Raw genomic sequence first — 25,773 nt, forward strand, 5'->3', positions numbered from 1 at the left:
GTATTTGGGAGCCCTGCGGCATCTCGGCCGCTCCCGGGGGTAAGATTTCCAGAGGTTCTGAGCCTGGCACAGCCAGAGGCAGACGATGGGGTTGGGGACGTGGCTCGATCCTGCCCAGCTGCTCTAAGTGCATCCAAGGCAAAGCCTGGCCAGAAGCCCCATATCCAGCCTCCTCCTCCTCCCCCGGCCGGGTGCTAGGAGCCACTGCGGGGAGCTCATCCCCTTATCCTAGGAGTGGCCTGTGGGCCAGGGGCTGGTCGGACACGCGTGGCACCCAGGAGAGAAGGGTCGGTGCAATCCTGACAGCACCCCCGACTGCCTCCCTCTTATGACCACACTCAACTTAACCTGCTGAGCCCAGGCCGTCCAGTCCCTCCAGACCCCGTCGGGGGCAGAGAAAGGCCTGAGAGGGCCCTGGGCTCCCCCTGCCCGGGTGCAACTTGCAGATCTCATCTGAGAGGGGAGTTCGCGCCCCCCAGCTTTGGTCTTCCTCCATGCGTGGGGCTTGCTGAGCAGAAGTTGGAGTGCTGGGGGCAGATGGGAGCCCCTCCTTCCACAATACTGGGGCCCCCGAATCTGAGTCACCACTGACCTAGCAGGGGTCGCACCTGCTGCATTCCAGCTGCACCCTGGGGCTCTTTGGCTGCCTGCCCTGTCGCAAGAGCTGTGAGTCCCGCCGGGCCCAGTGACAGGGCCGGGGAGTCTGGCGCAGGCTGTTCACGGACGTTGGTTTCCACCTGGCAAGATCTCACAGGCGGCAGTGCTGGGAACCGAGTGTGAAGCCGCTGCCTGGCATTGCCTCTGGAACCAGGGGCCCAGGGGCCAGCCAGCAGGAGCTGGGGTGGCAGCGTTGGGTAGTGCAGGACGTCGAGGAGGGCTGCACAGATTCAGAGGGCCGGCGGGGGCTGACATGGCCTTTTCAGGCAGCAGCAGGACCCTGGCTCCTGGCAGGGGCGCGACTGATGGCACGCTGGGGATGCGGCACTTGCTGCAGGACGCCCCGGAGCGGGAGGAGGCCCTGTACACAGACTACAAGCCCCCAGCCCTGGACGCCGTCCGCCTGCCCTGCTACGTTCTGTACCTGCTGATGGCAGCGCTGATTGTGGGGCTCGTTGCCTATGCCATCATGGGCCATTTGATCAAGGACCTGGTGCACGACTTCGCCGGTGAGTGTCCCTGGGATGTGCCGGGCAAAGCCCATGGGGCAGGTGGGTGTGAGCAGTCAGTGGACAGGGATGCGCAGGGCTCACTGGGTAGTGCTCAAGGTGCAGGTGAGTGTGAGCAGTCAGTGGCAGGGATGTGGGCCTGGGGCATGGATCAGGTGGCTCCGAGATGGGGAATGAGACGTGGACATCTCAGCTTCAGATCAGCTGCTCCAGCCACCCTGCATCAGCGCTGGCGGGATGCTGCTCCTGTCTTGTGGCTGCCAGGCAGCCTCCACCCAGGGAATTGGGGACCTTGGAGGATGAGGTTGACATTCACTGATCCCTTTGCTTGTAGCCTCAGTGCCAATGCCAGGCTAGCCATGGGTGAGGCGTGGGTGCCAGGGGTAGCTGATCTCAACCCACTGTGGTTGGCTCCCAGTCCGTCTCCCCTTGACTGATGACCCAGCTCTGAACAGACAGCACCCAGTGCCAATGCGGTGCAGCCCCCTCTGGGATGGGACAGAGCAGCTGTTAGTGGTGCAGAACAATGAGGAGTGACAGTGTGTGGCGGGGCAGAGCGAGGCTGCCCAGGATGTCTGAAGAAACGGGGGGTCCATCTGGGCTGTTGGGGGAATTTGGGCAGGATGCTGCGGTCACCAGACCAGGGATCCTTCATGAGAACAAGTGTCAGTGACCCCTCAGCCTCTGCTGCCCGGGACCCAGGGCAGGGCACTGCCCTGCAGCATGGAGGCACCTACTAATCTGCCAAGGCTATTGCTTGCCTGTGTCTGCAGCACACGGCTGAGTGGCCCTGCCCGCTTGCCCTGGGCCCAGCCACCTCGCGCGCAGGCTATTTCCAGGTCGGGCCCTTGGGCTGCCCCGGGTGTTATTTCAGGGCGGGTGAGGACGATGCCCCTTCTCATCTCTGTGTCTCTGTGTTTAGACTGGGCCTTTGGGCCGAAGCCAGAGGAGCAGCTGGAGGTCAGCGGGGGGGGCCGCTGTGGAGAAGGCGATGGGGGTGCAGGAGAGGCGAGAGGAGGAGACTGCCATGGAGGGGCAGGGCTGCCAAGCTCCCTGCACCCTGCCTGGGATGGAAGCCCCCCTGACACCACCCCCCATCTCCCCCAGCAGATCCATCATCTCCACAGACCCTCACCGGAAGAAGTTCTTCTAAGGCACAGCTTGGCACAGGCACTGGGGGCAGCTCGGGCAGTGGGACTGGCAGAGTGGGCATCGGGGCTGGCCAAGTGGGTGATGGGGACAGTGGGGGGCAGAAGGGCTGGCGGAGTCGGTGCTGTGGGCAGTGGGTCTGCTGGAGTGGGTGCTGGGGCGGCAGAGCAGGAACTGCAGGCAGGGCCCATGGCACATGCCCCCTTAGCCAAAGGGGGATGTGAGCTGGAAAAGGCAGATCCAGCTCCAGATTCCAATCTCCCCACCCTGGGCTGGTGCTCTCTGGGGTCTGGGGTGGGCCCCCTAGAAGGGAAGGGCCGTGAGCCCCACTGGGACCCTGCCCCCTTCCAGAGATGAGACCTGACTCCCAGATCTGGCCTCTCTCTCCTTCCCCATGCCCATGTGGGGAGGGCAGGGGCCTGAGAGGCCCTGGCCCACCCGTTGTCTCCCTTGTGCTGACAGTCCTCACATGGCCTCTCTGGGTCCGCTCGCTCTGTGCTGATCTCAGTGCTGTTGCCAGGGCAGCAAGGGCTAATGGGAAGTGCCAGCCCCCTAGGGCTTTCACTGTCCCCATGAGGGCAGGGTTTTGCCTATAGATGGCACTGGAAGCTAAGGCACTCAAGTCTGATCCTGGCTGGGACGTTGACTCGTCCTGCACCCTGGGATGGAGGGGAAGTGGGGGGATGCGCGGCTGGGGGTATTGGGGTCTCTAAAGCACTTAGCATCCATCTAGCCTCCTCAGAGAGGTAGAGGGGCTTCCACTGTCCACTAGGGGGCAGCAGCTCCATGGGGCTGACAGGGCAACTTGCCCCCTCAGCTCCAGCTGCCAGCGTGGGCCTGTGGGGCTGGGCAGATGCAGACTCCCCGGCAGAGGGGCCTGGTCAGGCCAGGGCCCAGCCTGCCAGGGCCCAAAGCCAGGATCAAGACTAGCAGGCAGAGAAGGAGTCACTCGACCCATGCTTCACTGCATCCACTGCTCGTGCTGGGCTGTCAGTGCAACGGCAGAAGGGTTCATTGCTTTCGACAAGTGGCTCCCATCTCAGGTTGGACAACTTGTGACACCAAATCCATATGGGTGAGCTCTCTCTTGAAAGCTGGCACCCTAGTGCTGGTCATACTCCCAGTGTGGGAATAACGTAACCACACTGGAATTTACGTCCATATGGGTAAGGTTCAAAGCTGCACCCGGTAGTGATACATGATACAGTGATGCAGGAGCAGCCACCCTCCCCAGTTAGCCAGTGCTGTAATGCACGGCTCAATTCTCCCCCATTGTGCCATCCCAGAACAGACACTGGAAACCCATCCCAAACAGCCACAAATAATCGGAACTGCTGGGGGTAAACTGGGACCAGTGTAACAGCCAGGGGGTTGCCCTGCCTGGGACCACAGTGTGGGGAGAGGCTGAGGAGATGGCGTGTTCGGCAGAAGGTTCATGGATGGTTGGATCCTGATTCCTGTGACACCAGCTCTGCAGTGGCAGGAGTTCGGGGGAGGGGGCACCCATTGTGTTAGGAGCAGGGAGCAGGTCACAAGTGCAGGCCCTGCTTTGTATGTTAACCATTTGTGTCCAACATGCTCTCTGGCTTCTAGGGGTCCCTCAGCTCTTTCCTAGATACACCTGCTTTGGTTTCAGGACAAGGAGCAGGGGGGTTACAGGGACTTAGAAAACTGGGCACACTGCTCCCTTTATAGGCAGAGGGTCTGGACATCCATGAGTAGCCAGTGTCAGGGGGATCACAGGGGAATGTTCCAGAAGGCCTTGGGGATGCATGTGCAAGGAAAGGAGAGGGCGAGTGGCCGAAAGGCTGGTGGTGTTAGCTCCCACCCGCTTACCCCAGGCAAGACTCCTTCATGTTGGGGGTAGCAAGGTGGCTCCCAAGCCAGGCACCCCTGAGAACTGTGATACACTCCCCATAGCTCTGGGGAGGGCAGGCCAGGGCTGGTTAGCCAGTGGACTCAGGGCTGCCTGGCCAGAGTCAGCTGCTCTCTAGGGCGGGCTCCCCTTGCAGTCAGAGCAGCCCAGTGGATGCTGTGCATTTCCCACCAAAAGGGGAAAGAAACAAATACAAACGGGGGCTTGGAAATCTTTGTGGATTTTCCCAACGTTTAGACCAAACGAAAGCGAAACATTCCCAGCCCCCAGCCCCCACCCCCGCATTCCCCGCCCTTCTCTCCCTTTCATTAGTTTTATGGTTTTCATTTAAAAAAATCAGCAAATGTAATGTAATGACGTGTTACCCAATTCTCAGTGATCATGTTGGGTTCGGGGGAACAAAATCCACTCTTGGGGGAGAACATTTTGGTCAATAAAGACCCTTGGACACCTAGGCCTCAAAACAACAAGACTCCATCTGGGGGCACTTAAGGGTGGCGGGGTGTGTGGTTTGGGACTCTTCATCACACTCCCTGGAGTTAGCCAGGCCAGCCTGAGCAGGGCACCCCTTCCGCCCCCCTGCCCACCCCATGGCTGGAGCACTGTGTATGGGGGTTGCTGCCCAGTTCTGCCCTGGCTGCCTGGATGACGATGTGGACAGCTGGGCAAGGAGGCCAGGTTTGTGAGAGAGCTGAGCACAGCTGGAGCCAGATGCAGGTTTGGGTTCGGTTCTCAGCCAGGGCTGTGGGAGTCCGCCCCGAATCGGCCCCCACCATGCCTCCACTGTCCGGTCAGGCCGGAAATTGGGGAGCTCCTCAGCTGCACCTGAACCCACGCTGGGAAATGGAGTGGGGCTGCCATCCTGAGAACATGCTGTCTGGGCCCCAGAGCTGTCATCTTTCCCGTGCGCTGCTTCCCTCCTGGCGTCCCACAGGCTGTGATGGTCAGCCACTGGCGGGCACCGAAACCCACTTGGTGCTTCTCTGCCGCAGAGTGAGGGAGGCCCCTTGAAACAGCTGCTTAGATTCCAGCTGCTGGCCTCAGGAGGGCCCGGGCAGGTGGTGCTGGGCCAGAATCAATTGGCTGAGGCGTTGCAAGAAATGTGCACACTCACGTTCTGCTGCTGACGCTCACCTCGCTCGTGCACGTGCATAGAGGCCTTTCCCCACAGCACACACACAGATGTATGCACACACACACACACACTCTGCAGATACATATACCTGTGCACACATTACAGACGTGTGTTCACACACATGTGCGTCATGCCATGGGCATTCCCCCACAGCACACACTAGGGTTGCCAATTTGCCAAAACCAGACACTACAGCCCCTTCCCCCCAGCTCCATCGCTTGCTCCCTCCTCCCCCCAGGACTCACCTGCTGCATGAAAAGTCGGGATGGGAGGAGCTGACAGGGAGCCCGCCTGCCCAATTGGGGCACGGTGGGGAGCAGGGGTGTGGGGGTCGATCCCTGGAGCAAGGGGCCGGAGAGAGTTGGGGCTCTGGGAGGCTGAGAAGCCCTGCCAGGCTATCACAGGCAGCGAGCCCGGCTGCCAGCCCTGCCCCTCAAATTGTGCATGCTGTCCGGATCCGTCCACCTGGCGGCACCAGTGCCTCTCTCTCTGCGGAGCCGGGAGCCAGAGCCTCAGATTAAGCTTCTCTTCATCAGCTGAGCTCCTTCAGCTGCAGCTGCCCTTTGCGCCCTTCGGCAGCAGAGGGGTCCAGTCAGCTTTTCAAAAACCAGACACCTGGCAACCCACGCACGCACACACACATACTCTGAAGATACATACCCATGTGCACACAACAGTGCAGTCATGTGTGTACACACACACATGCTCTGCAGACGCATGCACACACTTCCACTGGCCTTCCCACACATACACAAACACACACACTCACATTTTGTGTTCCAAGCAACTGTGGAGTTGAGCTTGCTGCTGACAGCCTGTCGAGAGGATTTTACTGTCAGTTCTCTGCCCCCTGCACCTCACCCTATCCCAAGCACTAGCCCCCCGGGGAGGGGCAGGCCCAGAATTTGGATGCAGCTCAGGAGAGCTCGACAAGGCCTGGCGCTGGATCAGCCTCCCTCCCCTTCGGGGCAGCATGGAAGTTAGGGGGGACAAGATGTGAGGGGGGAGCTGGGGGTTAGGGGTTGTCTCTGGCAGCCTTGTTCTCTTCTGCGTCCCAAGCAATGCTGCATCCCTGGAGGCTGCTCGGGGTGTCTGAACTGCAGGGAACTGACTGGAATTTACCCCAGCTGCTGGGGCCAGTGTTCCCCTGGCTAGGGTTCCACTTGTTCCCCAAACACACTGTGAGATGCTGGGACGGCCGTTCTGGGTCCATCTGGAGGCCTCCCCATTCATTTCTTCCTCCTGGTTGCCGGCTGGCACCTGCAACAGGCCTGTCTGCTAGGGATGCCAGGTGTCGGGGTGCCAGGTGTCCAGCAGGCCTGTCTGCTAGGGGTGCCAGGTGTCCGGGTTTCGACCGGAACACCCACTCAGAAAAGGACCCTGGCAGCTCCAGTCGGTGCTGCTGACCAGGCTGTTAAAAGTCCGATCAGCAGTGCAGGCCAGACCCAGAAGCAGTCGCCAGGTCCCTGCGGCCCCTAGGCCAGGGAGGCGCCGTGCACTGCCCTTGCCCCCAGCGCCGGCTCCGCAGCTCCCATTGGCCGGGAACTGCAACCAATGGGAGCTGCGGGGCTGGGGGGGGAGTAGGCAGTGCCTGTGGGTGTGAAGGCAGCGCGCACCGGGTAGAGCCGCCTGCCTGCCCATGCGCCTAGAGGCTGCAGAGACCTGGCAGCCACTTCCTCGGAGCTGTGGTAAGTGCCGCTCGGACCCCGCACCACCAGCCCCCTGCTCCAGCCCAGAGCCCACACTCCAGCCCCCTTCCCTAGCCCAGAGCCCCCTCCTGCACTCCAAACCCCTCATTCCTGGCCCCACCCCAGAGCCTGCATTCCCAGCCGGAGCCCTCACCCCTCCCAAACCCCAAACCTCTGCCCCAGCCCAGTGAAAGTGAGTGAGGATGGGGAAAAGCAAGCAATGGAGGGAGCGGGGAGGGAATGAGTGGGGCCTCAGAGAAGGAGCAGAGCAGGGGTGTTCGGTTTTGGATTTTGTGTGATTAGGAAGTTGGCAACCTTACTGTCTGCACCAGCCTGTTGCAGGGGAAAGACCCTTCCAGGAATAACCAAAGGGGAGATGCTCCCCAAGGGCTCCAGGTTGGGCTTTGCCCCAGAAGCAGGAGCCAGGTGCATGGGGCTTGCTCTGGAGGAGGGGGTGTCGCTTGGCCGGAAGATGCTGCTTCCCGGCCAGCCAGTGGCCAAATGCCCATTGGCCTCAGTGGGACCAGGAGTTTGCCCTTTGCTCCTGGTGATGTGGGATGCAAGTCCCAGCACTTCCCCCCGCCTCCCTGTGACGAGAAGCCCTGGCCCCAGTGCCAGCATGGGCCCGAGGCCAACTCCTTCCAAAGGGGCGGGGTGCTCGGAAGACACCCAGCATTTATTTCTGACTGTACTTTGGCACTGTTGGCATGGCTACCTCAGGGCACTTGGCAGCCACATCAAAGTCCAAACTCCAGCGGGCTGGCTGTCTGTCTGCCCGCACGCCACCCCCCTCCCCAAGGGGCACAGCTTCCTGCCGCAGGGATGGGTCTGAGCTCCCCAGGGCCAGCTGCGACCCCCCATTGCCCTTGGCCCACAGTTGAAGACTCAGCCCTCAAACTAAGGGGCCCACGGTCTGGGAGAACATATGGGGGGAGGGGGGACAGACCAAGGGGGCAGCATCTGCCATCCCTTGGCTGCAGACTTGGTGCCCCAGAAGGGACATCACCGTGGGCCTGGGTGCAAAGGGGGAAACCTCCCATAGCTGGGGTTTATGTATGTCTATGGCTTTGTTTTGATTGGACTTCCTCTGCCCTGTGCTGATCGGCTGTTTGCTCAGCTTCACCCCACTTCTGCTCCTCTGCCCTCTCTGCCCCTGCTCCCCCAGCTGATCCCCTCTGCAGCACTACCCCACCCCTGGATCATGCTGCTGCTGGGTTCGACCCTGGCCCCCGCTGGGTCTGTTTGCTCTGTTCCCAGGGGCCACACCACGATCAGCGTGACGAACGCTGAATGGGGTTTGCTTGCACAAGTGAGGGGAACTAACTGGGCATCATTAAGGGAAGCTTGCACTCAATCTCCGGACAGCGTGAGTCACCCCAGGGCACCCAGATAACACCATTAATGTTTAGCACAATCGATGCGTCACATGAACCCAGGGTGGTGAAAGGCCCCCGCTCCCTGGAGAGCTGAGCTGTCCCCTCCAGGGCCCCATCAGCAGTCACCTCTTTGCGGCTCCCATGGCGGGAGGAGGGGTACAGCACCTGAGGGTGGCTGCTACCTCAGCCAGCCCCCTGGGTATTGAACCGGGGACCTCGAGGGTGAAGAGCATGAGTGGCTGCAGCTTGAGCTACAGAACCAGGGCCTGTCCCTGCCACCTGCCCCTGGGGCTCAGGAGCAGAGAGGGCCGCTTGGCTCCCCCTAACCAGCGGGGTGCACAGGGCTGGGAGGAGGGGACTGTGTGAGCAGCTAGAGGGAGCGGCTTTGCCTCCCCCGGGGGTCTGCCCTGGTTCTCGCCGAGCCGTGGACAGCCCCCATTCACCCCTCAGGGCAGCTCAGATGGGGGTCTCCAGTATCCTGGGCAGTGCCCCCCACTGGCTAGGACAAATGCTGCCCAGTTAGTTGGCCTGGAGAGTGTTTTCTGGCCGGAACTGACCGTGTCACATGCATGGCACATTTCGGGTTGGCTGAGCTGGCGTTAGGCAGCAAATAAATGATTTGCCTGAAAAATCTCTGTGCGGGGCCTGGCCTGGGATCTGGGATTTTCTCCGCTTCCTCGTCTGTCTCGGCCGCCTCCAAACGGTTAAAGGAATCTGGTTGCCATGGTACCTTTAAAACTCAAGTTGGCATTTGCCCTCTTGAGCACAATAAATCCACTGGCTGGCGTCCCTGAGCCATCAGGCGGGCTGTTCGCCACGCTGACTGTGGACTCTGTCTGCTGGGAGAGCTGCTAGCCCTGTGCAATCCCCGTGCCGCCCCTGGGTTGGGACAGCACGTGGTGCTCGGGAACAGGCAGCCACCGAGTGAGCCGGGCATCATGTCTCCTCTGCGTGCTGTTCTGTTCTCTCTGCTCTTCATCACCGCCTCGCGGGCCCAGGACGGTAGGGACGCCACCTCCCAGCCGAGACTGAGGTGGGGGGGTGGGAGAGCATGGGGTGGGCAGCCTGGCAGGAGGGGAGCAGGAAATGGGTCTGAACAGGGCCCGTCCCTGCCTCTCTGGGCCCCGGGCACGAGCTCCCTGGCCTCATCTCTGTGCTGAGGGGCGGGGGTCTTTGGGAAGCCTGCAGGGCTGGGACCGCTGGAGCAAGCAGGACCATGGGGTGCTGGAGACACCCTGGGAGGGTCAGTCCCCCCAGATCACTACTGCGGCCCATAAGTAGAGCTGGAGGCTGAAGCCCCTGAGGCAATCACTGAAGCAATCCAGGGACCCCCCTTGGGCACCAGCTTCCCCCGATCCAGCTGCAGCTCCCTCTCCAGGCCCTCTCCAGAATGAACCTTTCCCTTTGGCTTGGCAGGCGCAGTGCAGGGCACCACTGTGGGCTCCAGCACGCTGCAGCCCTGGCTCGTGGGGCTGACAGCTGTCGTGGTCTTCCTCTTCATTGTTGTCATGCTGATGATCATCAACAGAGTCTGGTGCTACAAGAAGCACAGGTGGGCTCCCTGTCTGACGGGGCATAGGCCACAAGATCCTCCCCTCAGCCTGATCCTGCGTGGTGCAGAGTGCCCACCACTCTCCTGGGCCCTCTGGCCCCCTGACCTGCTCTCCACTGTCACTGACTGGGATGGTCTGAGACCACAAAGAGCTGTGACCGGGAGGCAGTGCTGGTTAGACTAGTGTAGGTTGTGGGGGCAGGGGCTGGGAGTCAGGACTCCTGGGTTCTCCAGCCAGCTCTGGGAGGGGAGTGGGATCTAGCGGTTGGAGCAGGGTGGGCAGGCAGTCCGGGCTCCTCGGTTCCATTCCCAGCTGTACTAGTGACATGCCTGGGGCAAATGACTTTACTTGCTGTGGGCAAGTGCCTGTCCCGCTCTGTGCCTCCGTTTCCCCATCTATATAAAGAGCATAACAGAGCTTCTTGCCCCCCAGGAGGCTGGGTGAATGGGTGCTGTAGGCAATGTCCACACAGCACCGTGATGCTCTATGCGATCGCTAAGCATATTTGTAAAACATTTTTGAGATCGTTGAACAAAATGTGTTGTCACAGGGTACAATGTCATCTTGGGAGTGGAGCCTGCTGCCTGGTGAAGGTCACCCTCCCCTCTGGTGTCTCCAGGGCTGGAATCAGCAGTTTGGTACTTATCTGTGGCTCGTTCCACATATCAGGACACAGCTGGGCTCTGCGTTCTGCTCATACTGCTGCCTCAGGGAGCACGGGCCACAGAATGTGTACAAAGTACCAAGTCCCTGCTGCACCAAGCTATTGCAGGCAAAATGGGCAGTGCCACCTGTAGCTAAGGTGGCCTAATGTTTTCCATTATCAGCCCCTGTTTTCAGCTGCTCATAACATTGACAAATTTTACCAGTCTGGGCTGAAATTTTCCAGCTGGGTCTCAGCGTCGGGCTTGATACAATCCAGCCTTTCTGAGAACAAGGTTGGGGAAATTAGGTCGTTTTGCCAGGGTCCTTCCTGCCCGTTCCTTTGAAGAACTCCAGCGCCTCCATGCTCTGGCGCAGGAACATAAACACCTGGCAGGGGTACAATCCTTGGCTCAGGGAGGTGCCTTTTGCTGTGCCCATGAAAACTCATCCGGCTTTGGCCAAGTTTTTGCCATTTGCACATGTTCAGGAGAGCTTGCAGGAAGCTCGCTGCTGAAGTCTCTGACCATTCCAGCCGCACTGAATGTGCTCTAGGCTCCGCTCTGGACAAGCGGCAGCAGGAAGGCGTGCTGGGAGGGAGCCAGCAGGACACTGTAGATTCTAGTCCTGTCTCTCCCCCAGACTCAGTTAATAATTCTGTGCATGTCACAGCACCTGTCAGAGGCAGGCAAGTACCAGGCCCCGTCCTGTTTTGCTGAGGGGAACGTCAGGCAGCGCCATCTCTAGTCGAGTGGGCGCCAGTGTCATCCACACAGCGACTGGCCTTTCTGAGCAACCGGCCTGAATTGAAGTGCTTGGCTGTGGTGTCTGCACACACTAGACCAGGGGTCTCAACCTTTGTGGGCTCAGGACCCCTCTGTAAATGGCTTGACTTGTTGTGACCCAGTAAATAGCCCGGGGATGGAGGCCCCGGGTGGTTTCAGTTGGATCTTGCTCTGCCCCGGCACTCACCCCACAGTGGAGATTCCTGCAACTCTTGTGCTGTGGGACTGCCTGGGCATGGCTCTCAGCTCTGGGGGTTGCAAGCTCCAGGGTAGCAGCCCTGCTCAGATTTGGCCCTGCGCTCCTGACTGGAGTGAGTGGAGCTGTGCCCCGGCTCACGGGGTGGCAGTGCCACTCACTCAGATTTGGCCTGCCCGGGCTCCCGGCGTCGTGACAGCTGGGCCAAACCTGAGTGACACTGGGACCCCGGAGTTGCAGTGCCTGGAGCAGGGGGTGAGCCCAGCCAGCCCCGAGGGACTGGAGCCACAGGAGCTGCCAGGCCACCCTCTGAAACATTCTGGCAACCCAATTTCGGGTGCCGATCCATGGGCTGAGAACCCCTGATCTAGATAATATTCCTTTGGAGAGCCAGGAGCAGCACCCACCATTCCAGCTTCCCTTCATTCCTCTTCTGGCTCGCAAATAGCTGTGTGAGCCACTAGCAGGTGCCCTCACATGACTGGTCTAGATGGAGGATAACAACCTACTACCTCAGCTAGCTTCCCTACTCCTTAAGTTTAAGTAGCAGAGGATCTGTGCTGTGGATCTAAAGGTCCTGGGTGCCAGCCCTGTTTGTGGCTCTTTGGGGGATGGTTGTTATGATCACGCATGATGCAGTTTCTGCTTTTATTTAACTTCATCCCCCTGAAGCATTCACACCGGGGATACGGCTGGTCAGAATTGAGAATTTCAGGTAGCAAAAAATGGCAAAGTGCCGGATTTGTTTTCATTCCATGTCAGAATGAGAACGAGACCTTTTCAAATTTGTCACCCCAAACCACCCAAGAGAGTGGCCCCACCCAGAATAACCCACTGCCGCGGGCACTTCCCTGGGATGTGAGAATCCCAGCTGTAGGTCCCTGTTCTGCCTAATTTGGAGCAGGGACTTGACCCTGGCTCTCCTCCATCACCGATAAGCACCCCCGCCCCACTAAGCTAGCCTTCACATTGGGGTGAGGGCTGCTCCCTAGCCAGAAATTCCAGCCTGGACCCAAGACACTTTCCCGATGAAAGTTTTGTCAAAACGGAAACGTTTCTGTGAAACATTTTGGTTTTGATGAGTTGACCGTTTCTAACACCCCCCCCAGCCCGTTCTCACCACCATTTTGTTGAAAAATACCAAGCCACTCTAATGACAATACAGCCTTTCCCACCAGATGATGCGCTGTTTGCCCTCCAGGACCCCCTGCCTCATTCAGTGTCCCGGACGGACAGTGAAGGAGGCAGAGACCTGAAAGAGGAGAACGGCTCTTTTTGTGTGTGTAAGACACTGGACAGAGACCCCCGAGAGCTGGCTCCTGTGTGCCGTTAGCAAGGGGCTGAATTAAGGTGGCCTGGCCTGGCGAATTGTAGCACTGGCATTTAATTCAAGCACAGCTGATGGGAAAACAGAAATACCTTCCTGGGAAAATTTTTGTATTTTTCAGCTGGCTTGGATGGCTCTTGTCAATTTCACTCGTGAAATTGACCCCTCCCCTGGGCTGGAGTAGCAGTTGGGGGTACTCACCCCTGGCCAACCCTCAGTTGTGGGAGCTGGTGAGGCTGAGAGCTCTGAGGGGACAGCTGAGCTCCTGGGCTCTTTGCCCTTGGGGGGCTTCTGACAGTTTCTCTGGCAGAGAGTGAAAGTGGACAAGAGCCATTGGTGGGCAGCCAGGCACATTTTTCCACTGGGAAATCAAAAAAGTTCAGCCAAACGGACATTTGCTTGTGGTCACTGGCCCAAACAAAAAGGGTTCCACCAGCTGCACTTCTGAGCGCTCGACTGGGCATTGAGACGGGCGCATTCTTTATCCAGAGCTGGATGAGGGCCCCGCTGCATTGGGGACAGAGGCTACGTGGTACCAAGGCCCGCTGAAGTCAGGGGGAAGCCTCCTATTGGCGCTGGCTAGGGCTCCTCAGGCCCCCCGCCCCCGCCGCATGGCGCCCTCTGACTCCCTGTCCCTCTTGCTCTTTTCACAGGAATGAGGAGGAGCCCCTGGAAGAACCTGCCCAATCCAGGTAGAGCATCTGCCTCTCGGGCTGCAGCCCCGGCACAGCGACATTTTGGGGGTTCTGTGGGGTATATGCCCCCCCCATTTTCACTGGCGGCAACGACTTTGGTTGCAGGGCAGGGCTGAGCAGCGCCCGCTCTCCTGGTGCTCACTTCAGCCAGTGGGGGGAGGAGGCAGCGTGGGCTGGTGGCCAAGTGAGCAGCATGGGTGGCCGATGTTCCTGGCTCTGCCGCATGGCCTGGGGCGAGTCCCTGGCCTTCCCTGTACGCAGATCGAATCGGCCTTCTGTGCTTGGAGATGGAGGGGAAGGCGGGGCAAGACCTGTTGCGGTTGGATTTTGTATCAGTGTAAGAGCTCCTGGTGCCTGTCTCATGTGGTAATTCCCAGCCCTGACAGCTAACCCTGACCTCACTGGCTCTGGGGAGATGCACTGGGACTGGGGGGAAGGATGGCCTAGTGGTCAGGTGCCGGCCTGGCAATCAGATTATAATTCCCGGCTCTGCTACACCCTCCCTCGGGCCAGACCTCTCTGGGCCTCAGTCCCCATCTGTACAAGGGGGTAACGGCCCTGCCCTGCCCCACAGGGGCTGTGAGGGCGAATATGTTGGCGACTGTGGTGTGCCCTGGGCCTATGGGATGGGGCCAGATAAGGGCTCTGGCTGGATCCCTCCCAATTGGGGACCCCCATGAATACCCTGACCTGCCAGCAGCCTTGTTATGCCTATTGGCCCTATGAAATGGGTTCTGCCCATGGCTTGGACACGCATCTCCCGGCAACAGGAGTGTCTGTAACATCTAGAGGTCCCAAGTGAGCTCAGATCCCCTGTATGCCAGGGACACGCACGCAGAACCAACCCCGGCCCCAAGTGAGCTCAGATCCCCTGAATGCCAGGGACACGCACGCAGAGCCAGCCCTGCCCAGGGCACTCACAGGCATGACAAAGGTGATGAAGGCAGGGAAGGGAATTGGCAGCAGAGCTGGGAGTAGAGGCCAAGCAGCCAGCAGGGCCCCAGCCACTAGGCAAGCTTGGCTCCCTATAGCAACACCTGTGTGTGTGTGTTTGTGTGCATACCCATGTGTATGTGCTCATGTGTATGCCTGTGTGTGCGTGAGCTCATGTTTGTGTGTATATGTGCTCGTGTGTGTGGGTGCTCGTGTATGTGTGTACGGGTACGTGCAGGTGCTCGTGGGTGCACAGTGGGCTGGGTAGATATAAAAGGTGAGGGTCGCTTACAGTGCCTGTCTCAGATCCTCAGTGGGAACCGTGACAAGCAGGTGCCTTCTCTGAGAGGAGATCTCCGCACAGCTGGATTTTGCAGCTGGTGGGAACTGGGATTGCTCAGCTGGGTGTCATGCACCCTATTCTGCTAATGGCTAGTGAGGATCCTCCTGCTGCTCAGGGGTGGAGCTTTATGGAGCAGGAGGCTCTGGGTTCCATCCCCGCTGTGGCCAGCAGTACAGTGGCAAATGGGAGGCACTAGGTAGCCACTGGCTTGCTGGGATGGGAACAGGCAGACGGAGCCAATAGGACAGAGACCAGCTGGCTCCCTGGCTCTGTGATGGTAACGCCCTCCCATGATTGATGATTCCCCTCCCAGAGGCACCTCAATGCCCCACTGGTCACGGCGCCCGCCGCATAGCCAGTGACTGACCCCGCCCTGCCAAGCTCACAGCCAAAAGCCGTGTCCACAGGGGATTCTAACTAACGTGTTAAAGCCCCAGTGTGGGCAAGGCAAGCTGTGCTTTGAACACGTGGGAGCGGGACCCGGGGAGCCAGCGAGCGACTATTACCCCGAGGGATCCGAACACAGGTTCAGCATCAGCCGTCGTCCCAGGGACCTGCTGATTCACCCCCCCCCCCCCCCCAGCAAGCCCTGGCCTGGGACCCCACATTTCCTTGCTGTCTCTCCTGTTCAGCAGGACGGTCTCAAACCCCTACGACAACCTGGTGCTGGAGGAGGACAACGAGGAGGAGCTGAAGGGGATGAAGGAGAATAAAACGACCTCCCTGTGAGGAGCTGGCGAGCCTGGTGGGGTGGGAGACCACGGTACCCCGCTGGGCTGCCTGGCACACAAATCAACTCGCTGCTTCCCCGCGTCTCTGCCCAGCTCCGCCTGGCCCCTCTCTGTCCCAGCACAAGCGAGCAGCCGGCCTGACCCACCCAGCAGCCTCCCCTGGGCCATGCAGGCTGCCCATGTGGCTGCTCTCTTCTGGGTGCTGCCATGCAGGGCCCGGGGTGCAGCGGGCACAGATACCCACTCACTACCCTGTGCAGGACAGGCCCCCTCTCCCCTTCCCTGGTCATTCAGCTGCAGGGGTGCGCGGGCCTTTGTGGAGCAAGGAGCCAGAGCCAGTCGCTGGAGGGGATTCTCCCCCAAAGCCCCCTGCCAGCCCCGCAGCGCCCCCTGCAAGTGGGTCCGGGCTGGGCCTCACACGGGCTGAGCTTGCGGCACAGGAACCTGTGGGCTGCAGCGGGGAGGGAGCAGAACAATCTCCCTGCGTCTCTGAGCCCGGCTGGGCCACGGGGCCGATGCCATGTGCTGCCCCCTGCACTGCCCAGCTGGGCCGAGAACATTATAGCACTGATTGGTGCCACCTGCTGGCAAGACTGTGCCATAACAGCCAGGAGGGAAAGTGGACAGTAAATCCCAGCTAAAGAAATGATGGAGGGAACAGGAGGCAAGCGGGATAAGGCCTGTTGGCCAGGCCCCACCTGGTCAGAGGCTGCAGAATTCCCCCGTCCCTCCCAAGGCTGCAGAATTGGGCTCCAGAATCTGTACTTGCATTTACACGAATAACAACGATAATAAAGGTTTTCGGCCTGTGTGGTTATGAAGAAAAGCCTAAGAGCAGGATGTAGTGAGTTAAGAATAACCGACACAGAGACGTCCGCCTGAGCGTGCAGAGAGCCTGAGCCCATTGCTCCATAGGCTGCACTTAGGGCAACCAGATAGCAAGTATGGGAAATTGGGACATTTTTTTCTCATGGGGGAGGGTACAGTTGCGTATACAAGACAAAGCTCTTAACGGCGGGACATCTGGTCATCCTAGATGCACTGGCCCATGCAGCTCAAGGGGGTTGTGTCAAAGCTGATCATGGGAATACAGCATAAAATAAAGTGAATTTCTAAGCTGAATGAAGAGCCGGGGACTGGAGTGTTGGTCAGAGCCAGGAAATACCCTCCCCACAGGCTCTTCCATCTGCTGGGCCCCATGCTACACACTACAGGGTGCATGGTCCTGCCCATTCGACCAGTCAGTCAAGCCCGGACAGCGTCCTACCAGCTCAGCCATCAGAAAGTGACTCCCAGTCATGAGTGGGTCAGCTCAGCCCTGCTTGCTTGAGGAAGGGGGGTCCTCAGGAGATGCTGGGTCCATGCATGTGGCCCATGCAGACCTCGCATGCAGTGTTTTCCCCAGGAATTAAAATTGGGGGGTGGTGTTCAAATTTACAGGGAGGGGGGTCAGGGCCGATGAGGGTGAGACTGTGCGGGTGAAGGGGGGCTGTAGGCACCATAGTAAAAACTGAAAAATGTTTCATGACCATTTTATTAGATTTTAAAATCATCACACAAATTAAAGTTGGCTACTCAAGCCTTCTATGAAGAACTACATCTACATCCTTCTTGGTTTCTTATTATAATTTTGCACAGCTCTGTTAATGAACTTCTTGAATGCAGTGCATTCATCTTTGGTGGCTTCTCGTGTGTCCGGTACTTCCATTCCTTCAGGTGATATGCTCATGAGTTCATTCACATGATCAGGCAGAAGGCGACTCCTTTCAAAACACAAAATTCTATTCAATGATGAAAAAGAACGCTCAACTGTAGCTGTTGTGACTGGGAGTAGCAAGAGTTGAATTCCTACTTTTTTCATCCCAGGAAACAGAGCACAAAGATTGGGTCGAGCCACTAGCGATGATAAAAAAGAAGCTGAAGTCAAATCTTCATTCATTCATCATACGATATTCCACTGTGTGCTCAAATTCTCTATTCCGTCCTGAGCACATGGCAGCCACATTGCTGGTAGTGCCTCACTCCACTAAACTGTCGGTGTTTTATAAGACAGTGATCTGTAAAAGCTATGTCGAGGTTAAGTAGAATCTAGAAGTCGCTGTTGTAGATTTTTAAGAATCAAGACTGTGTACTTTTTCAGTTGTCTTAACAAACACTTCTTGTCCTCTTCACTTAAGGATTCAATATAAATGCCTTCATTAGTCAACTTCCGGACTGAAGTCTTTGCTTCTTCCAGTACTTTTTCAATGGCTAGCTCTCTGATTGATCCAAATGTAGCTTCTATTGCTGGACAAAGATCTACTACTGTTGTAGCAGATGCCTGGATGGCATTGTTTAATGACCCAAGTGGTTTCAATAGCAGACTTACAAGAGAGAGAATGGCAATAGTCTTCTCTGAACATAGTAGCAAAAGTAATCCACCAGCCTCACTACTTAGATCCATCCCATCTTGATAGATACTTTCCAAAGCCAGTAATAATGGCTGGAGTAATTTTAAGACAACAGCCAAGGATAGCTCATGAGAAAGCCAGAGGGTTTTCCCAGGTTGGACTAATTTGAACTTCAGTCCCAGTGTATCTTCTATATTTTCCAAGATATTAAGTCTTTTTGGACTCTTGCTGAAAAAAGAATATAATGAAGATATTAAATTCATAGCTTTTAAAATGTCTTTTGAAGAGTCTGCAGCTCATACTAGCGCTAGTTGGAGTAGATGGCCTCTGCAGTGTGTGCAGGAGAGACTAGGGTTACACTTTTCTCTGACAGGTTTCAGAGCAGCAGCCGTGTTAGTCTGTTAGTCTAAGGTGCCACAAGTACTCCTTTACTTTTCTCTGAGCAAAGCTTGTGCTCCACCATGTCTTCCAGAGAAGTTTGCAGTTCCATCAAATGCACAAGCAGCCATCTGTTTGGGGTCCCATTGACAAGCATTTAACTCTTCTAAGATGTGGGTTGTCACAGATGCAGCCAATCTGTCTTCTATAACTTGAAAATCTAGAAATGCATGTACTGGCTTACCAGTGACATCAAGATAACTGTACACAATGACTTAATACTTGATGCCCATTTGCATTGGTGCATTCATCACCATGTAGGCAAATTTTCTGAATACAGTGAGAGTTCTTCACTTTTTCAACTGTTGAGTCTTTCACTGTTGCACCACATGCGTCTAGCCAGTCAGTTGAGTTTCTTGCAGAAAGATAGTGAGCATTTGCTGGTCTTGTTCAGAATCAGTGTTCAACTTTAGGATGAACAAGTGACAATGCACTTAACATTGGCACACAAGTTTGTAGTGTGTGGTATCTCTTCCCTAAATAGAAAGTATGATACCACAGCCATGTTTGTTTGCATGAACTGTGTTGTGTAACAGCCTCATTAACACTCACCGGTATTGTCCTTGGTCAGTGGAGACTCAGAGTTCAGAAGTGTTTTCACACAAGTTCACCTCCCAAGTGTGAGGCAAGAAGGCACCTTGCTCGTTTCTCCAGCTGCTCACTGTTTGCTCTGGCCACTGTTGTTCGTTGTGCCACCGTTCATTCCATCGCTCTGTTGCCAACGGCCCTGCGCCATCACCTTCTGCTGCCACCTGCCGCTGTGACCTCTGTGAGTTGGTCTCTTGAGGTTCCACCGGCTCTCAGTGATTTCAGCTGAGCTCTCAGTAGGGGAACCTCACTGCTAGTGCAGCCTGGGCCGTCTCTTCCACAGAAACACTGTCCCACAGCTGGTCTAAGCACTTAGACCTTATTATCAGTGATTTCCACTGTAGTGGTCACTTAACAGAACAAAAGACTATCTGTGGAGCCTGATCAGCTCTGTCTTTAAACAGTGGAGAGGGGCAGCTCAAATAGTACCTGTGACTCAGGCAGACCATCAAGCAAAACACCTGAACCCACCCTCTCTCTTGATGCCAATCAGTACAGGCTGAGTACAGTTCTACTGCCCTTGACTAAGACAATAAGAACAACAACATTTCATTACACCTCCCCCATTCAAGTGATTTGTAACCCAACCCCAGACAAAATCTATCACTTGGGCAAGGCAGCTCTGTTTGCTGGATACCTAGGTAGATTAGGTGTGAATGAAAATACAATCTGTCCTGAAGCCTTCCCTCTCCACCCGCCCCCCCCCCCGGCCCCCAGCTGATCACTAGCTGTCAGGGAGAGCTCATTTCAACTCTGCTTACAAATCATCATTTGAAATGATTAGGTTGGCCAACATCACCTAAATGAATGCACTGATATGGTCATAAAAACAACAGCTGTATAAGGAAGGTAGTCTATGTTCATACTTTTCAAATCTATGATACTTTTTCAGATACACATATTTTATCATACACTTTATATGTTTTTAAAAAAAGAAAAGGAGTACTTGTGGCACCTTAGAGACTAACAAATTTATTAGAGCATAAGCTTTCGTGAGCTACAGCTCACTTCATCGGATGAAGTGAGCTGTAGCTCACGAAAGCTTATGCTCTAATAAATTTGTTAGTCTCTAAGGTGCCACAAGTACTCCTTTTCTTTTTGCGAATACAGACTAACACGGCTGCTACTCTGAAACATATGTTTTTAAAGTATATATTAATATTTCAATTTCAATTCAAATTTCCAAACAATCACTAAATTGGCCACACTGCATGTAACTAGTTCACAAAACTGGGGGCGAGGGGGAGTAAACACCACCATGGGGGGGTGCAGGGAAATCCCTGCTCGCATGCACAGCTGTGCTACAGGGACCTGGCCCACGGCCTCTGCTGTCCCCGCTTCCAGGCTGAGCCCCCGCTGGGCTTGTACAACAAGCAGCTCCTTAGGGCAGGTCCTGGACCCCTTTGCCTGCGGAGCGGAGGCCCTGGAAGCCCTAATGAAGCAGCACCAAGGGCCTTTCCCTGCACTGCCCCCAGGCATGTCCCCAGGCCAACATGGCACCGACCCCAGCACGGGGGCCTGGGACGCATGGACAAAGCTGGCTTTGCCTGCTGCCGGCAGCCATGTGGGGACCCCGCCCGGGTCGAGGCTGGACTGAATCCCCCCCCCCAACCTTTTCCTGGCTGGGTGAATGGACAGGGTAGGTGCTAACATTGTATTTAAAAAACACGGGACAGCCCCAGATGTGAACCTCTGGGGGCAAGTCCCTCCCCCGACCCCCTGCTGCCTAGGGGTTCTCTGCCTCCAGCTTGGGGTGCTGCAGAGACCACAGGGGCTGGGCAGCAGCCGCTGTGACTCCTGGTCAGAGTCTTCCCAGATGCCAGGATCCGAGCTGGAGGCTGCAGGGGCTGGACTTTGCCTGCTGCTGCACTGGGCAGCCTCCTAGGGACATTGGCAGATACTGTGTGATCGGAGAAGCTGCATCTCAGGACTATTGACCCCCTGCCAGACGGAGCCCTCCCTGCCCCGGCCCCAGGGCAAACAGCCCCATCCCCTCGCCCTGCCAGACGGAGTCCTCCCTGCCCCGGCCCCAGGGCAAACAGCCCCATCCCCTTGCCCTGCCAGATGGAGTCCTCCCTGCCCCGGCCCCAGGGCAAACAGCCCATCCCCGCACCCTGCCAGACGGAGCCCCTTCCTGCCCCGGCCCCAAGGCAAATGGCCCCATCCCTGCGCCCTGCCAGATGGAGCCCCTTCCTGTCCCGGCCCCAGGGCAAACGGCCCATCCCCGCGCCCTGCCAGATGGAGCCCCTTCCTGCCCCAGCTCTTCAGGATCCCAGTCGGGATTGCGGGCACCAGCCATGCTAGGTTGTGCTGCTTGCACTCTGCCCACACCTCTGTCTCAAGGACACTTGGGCTTCCCCGGGCAATGTTCCTCGGCTCCGTTGCTGGGACAGTCCAGGGAGGCTGCGTGGGCCCTCGCAACCTCCCCTCCATTTCGGTGCTAACTCCGCCCATGCACCTGTCCCTTTAAGCCCAGGGGCAGGACCTTCCCCAGGCTCCCTGATCGTGCAGCGCCAATGCACCAAGCGCCCCGACAGCGGGTGTGGAGGACCTACCCCAGCTGCTGCATGTGACCTCTGCCCTGGGTGTGTTTTCGCAGCTAGTGGGAGTAGGGGCCCCTCCTCTGCTGCCTGTGGGGGCTCCTAGGTCGGCTGGGGGGCTGGCGGGGAGGCAGGACCAGCTCTGCATACTGGGGGCAGTTGGCTTCAGGAGCCATTTTCCTGCCCCCCCCCAGCCACGACTTTATTCTCCTGCACTGCTCGAATCCCCTAGGCCAGCTGGTCCCTGGGGGCCAACTGCCTTGACTGCCTGGTAGTCACCAGGGGGCAGCAGAGCCCCTGCCCCCCGTGAGCTAGCAGGTTATTAGCACTGGGTATCATGGAAGCACCCTCAGGGGGCCCCGAGATCCAGGCCCCACTACCCAGGTGCTGCTCAGACTCCGTGTGAGTGACAGGCCCCGACCTAAAGTGACCGGATGGACACAGGGTGGGAGGGGAAACTGAGTCACTGAGTGGGGAGGGGAGTTGGCCAAGGCCACCCAGAAGGGCAGTGGCAGGGCTGGGGCTAGCCCCCCGGTGTCCTGAGCCCCTGTGCAGCGGCACCAGGCAGTGCGGGGCTGTTGCTGGGTGAGGGGCGCTGGGCTGGGGGTGTGGAGTGTGACTGTTCTGTCGAGCTGAGCCCGTGGGCCTGTCCTGCACGTCAACCCTCTGGGCTGCCAGGGGAATGACTGTGGGGACTGGGCCGGTCCCACCCTGGGCCTTGGCCTTGGGCAGCCACAGGGCTCTGTGGGGCTGGAGCTCACCAGCTGGGCACTGCCGCCCTCTGAGCGTTAGGGCTGGGGAGTCGGGCGCTGGGGTTGGTGGCTCTAGGACTGCCTGGAGATGGGGGAACTGGGGAAAATGGGGGGCACTGGGAGCATGTGGGGGATTGGCAGCTGCTGAGTCCTGTCCACCCAGACCACGTGCTCAGGGCCAAAGCGGGGTGGGGTTCCCTTGCCTGGCAGCGGGGGCTCTGGCCCCTCAAGGAAGAGACTCTGCAAGCACAGGGCAAAGGAACTGATGCGGGGGGGTGGGGCAGGAGGAGAGTGGTTCCCTGCAGCAGGAAGGCACCAGCATCACCCTGGCAGATGGGGCAGGGCCCTTGTGGTGGGGCCAGTGGCTGGAGAGGGGTTGGGTCTCAGTGAGGAGGATCCCACTGGGATTGGGGGGTCAATGTCCTAGGAGCTGGGGGGTCCCAATGGATGAGAATACTCAGCCCTCCGCTCCCCCCGCCCTCCGAGGTCAGCACTAACGAGTCTCTGGGCGCAGGATCCCAATCGCTTCCTGGCCTGGCCTTTAGCCGGGGGGGCACAGCCTGAGCCAGGAGTGCGGGAGAGTCATTAGGTTATTGCACACACTACTGTACACACTCACCTCCCATATGCACTCACTGCTGTGCACACTCATCCCCTCGAGCTCCTCACACTAGGGTTGCTAACATTGTATTTAAAAAATAAGGGACTATTTTCTTAGCACCCTGCCCCACCCCTCCGCTCGCTAGTATTAGCAGCATTACTGTGATGCTGTACGATGGAAGACGACCATTTCTAGCTTTGCTGCTACCACTGTTATACAATCTCAACAAGTCATAGAATCAGAGAATCTCAGGGTTGGAAGGGACCTCAGGAGGTATCTAGTCCAACCCCCTGCTCAAAGCAGGACCAACCCCAACTAAATCATCCCAGCCAGGGCATTGTGAAGCCAGGCCTTAAAAACTTCTAAGGAAGGAAATTCCACCACCTCCCGTCATGTATGGTATCGATAGACAAGTTATGAATGGTGACATCTGATGGTTTATGTGCCTGTATCAGCTTTAGATGTGAAGTTATGACTCTTGGCCACAGCTTCGTACCACACATGTGTGTTGTGTTCCTGGCTGATGCCCCCAGCTGGAGCTCCATCAGGGCTAGCTGGCTCTGTGTTGGGGGGCCCAGTGGGCCACGCCACTCTCACAGCGGGCCATTGAAGAGACTCCTCCTGCCCGGTTGGGCCTTTCCTGAGGATGCTTCAGTCAGCGAGGAGCCAAGGGTCACCCCCCTGTGATTCAGCAAACAGCGCAGGACATGTGACCTAAGACTCCATCTTTTCCCACTAAATTTCCGTGCTCATGTGACCCTGGACTCCATGTTGGGCCATGCACCAATGCACCTGGGTTGGGTCAGACATTGCAAGCAGTGACTGAGGACCTGCCAATCTTTTGGAAGGTACCAGAGATCTTACAAGCCAGGCATCTTGTCCATTGCTGCACAACCCTGCTGTAAGGACTTTGCAATCGGTTGTCTGTGTGTGAGCTATTAACCATTTATAACGTGTCTCGTCTTAATAAAGCTTCAGTTAGTTCACTAAGGCTTGGCTGAAAGTGTGATATTTGGGTAAGATCTGAGTTACATGTTGACCCAGGGGTAAGTCTCTGACCGTTTGCAATTAGTAGAACCTCACATATGGTTAGGACCCTATCAAATTCATGGCTGTGAAAAACTTGTCCTGGACCATGAAATCTGGCTAGTGTGTGTGTGTGTATGGGGGTGGGGGGGCCACAGTATTGACACTCGTACTTCTGCACTGCTGCTGGTGGCTGCTCTGCCTTCAGAGCTGGGTGTCCGGCCAGCAGCTGCCGCTCTCCAGCCACCCAGATGTGAAGGGAGCACAGATGTAAAGGTGGCAATATCACGACCCCCCTCCCCCGCACAATAGCCTTGAGACCCCCTTTTGGGTTGGGACCCCCCAATTTGAGACATGCTGACTTACGGGCTTTACATGTTTATATTTTTAATGCATATTCATGATTTGTGAAAAATCGTGATATTTCAGGTTTAAATATCAGACACTGAAATTCAAGATTTTTAAAATGCTGCGACCGTGAAATTTACCAGAATGGCCCATGAATTAGGCAGGGCCCATCACATGGTGAATTGGATTTTCAGTGATCTCTCACTGTCATAAATATAAAGGGAAAGGTAAACACCTTTAAAATCCCTCCTGGCCAGAGGAAAAACCCTTTCACCGGTAAAGGGTTAAGAAACTAGGAAAACCTCGATGGCACCTGACCAAAATGACCAATGAGGAGACAAGATACTTTCAAAGCTGGAAGCGGGGGGGGGGAGAAACAAAGGTTCTCTCTGTCTGTGTTGCTTTTGCCAGGACCAGAGCAGGATGCAGGTCAGAACTCCTGTAGAGGGCTAATAAGCAATCTAGTTAGAGATGCGTTGGATTCTGTTTTGTTTAAACGGCTGATAAAATAAGTTGTGCTGAATGGAATGGATATTCCTGTTTTTGTGTCTTTTTGTAACTTAAGATTTTGCCTAGAGGGATTCTCTATGTTTTGAATCTGATTACCCTGTAAGGTATTTACCATCCTGATTTTACAGAGGTGATTCTTTTACTTTTTCTTCAGTTAAAATTCTTCTTTTAAGAACGTGATTGCTTTTTCATTGTTCTTAAGATCCAAGGGTTTGGGTCTGTGTTCACCGATGCAATTTGGTGAGGATTTTTATCAAGCCTTCCCCAGAAAAGGGAGTATAGGGTTTGGGAAGATTTTTTGTGGGTGAAAGATGTTTTCAAGCGGGCTCTTTCCCTGTTATAAATTTGTTAGATGCTTGGTGGTGGCAGCAATAAAGTCCAAGGACAAAGGGTAAAATAGTTTGTACCTTGGGGAAGTTTTAACCTACACTGGTAAAAATAAGCTTAGGTGGTTTTTCATGCAGGTCCCCACATCTGTACCCTAGAGTTCAGAGCGGGGAAGGAACCTTGACATGGTGGTAGAGAAGTGGGATGAACTTGAAATCATTTTGAGATCAATTTGAGATTTTTTGTGAACAAGAAGCACAGATTTTAAAAAGGAAATATTTTTTTCCTTTGGGCTGCTGAAAATCAGGTTTTCAGCTGAAAGCAGTTAGAGTTTTTTTGTCTCTGCTTGGGGGCCAGAGCAGAGATAAAAGGGAATTGTCTTTTGTGAGCTGGAGTTTTCTCTACCTAAAAGCAGGGTAGTTAACCTCCTGCAGGGAAATTCACAAGTCTTCACAGACCTGAAGAATTTTTTTTTTAACCTAAGAGCAACTAGAGGGGTTTTCTGTCTATTTGCCTGGAGACAAAGGTGTTAGGGGTTTTTTTAAGGATTTTTCTGTAGGCTGACAACCACTATCAGAGAACATAGGTATCCGGTTACAGGACAGCAAAAATTTACAAGCCAAGTTTTTTGTTAGTTTTATTTCTAACTCTTGGGTGT

The 25,773-nt window shown here is 56.4% G+C and overlaps 1 protein-coding gene across 2 annotated transcripts; it reads left to right on the forward strand.

Moving 5' to 3' along the window:
• Nucleotides 1-9,153: 9,153 nt before the first annotated feature.
• Nucleotides 9,154-15,839, forward strand: SMIM24 (small integral membrane protein 24). 2 transcript variants are annotated; one of them, XM_038384191.2, is made up of 4 exons: nt 9,154-9,392; nt 9,807-9,942; nt 13,547-13,585; nt 15,497-15,839. In XM_038384191.2, the coding sequence occupies exons 1-4, from the start codon at nt 9,329-9,331 to the stop codon at nt 15,591-15,593; spliced, it is 336 nt and encodes a 111-aa protein (XP_038240119.1). In that variant the 5' UTR covers nt 9,154-9,328; the 3' UTR covers nt 15,594-15,839. The 2 variants fall into 2 exon arrangements, with proteins under 2 accessions (XP_038240119.1, XP_038240120.1); XM_038384192.2 differs by having other exon boundaries at nt 15,500-15,839.
• The last annotated feature ends 9,934 nt before the right edge of the window (nt 15,840-25,773 follow it).

Source organism: Dermochelys coriacea, chromosome 25 (genome assembly GCF_009764565.3).
Source record: "Dermochelys coriacea isolate rDerCor1 chromosome 25, rDerCor1.pri.v4, whole genome shotgun sequence".
NCBI lineage: Eukaryota > Metazoa > Chordata > Testudines > Dermochelyidae > Dermochelys > Dermochelys coriacea.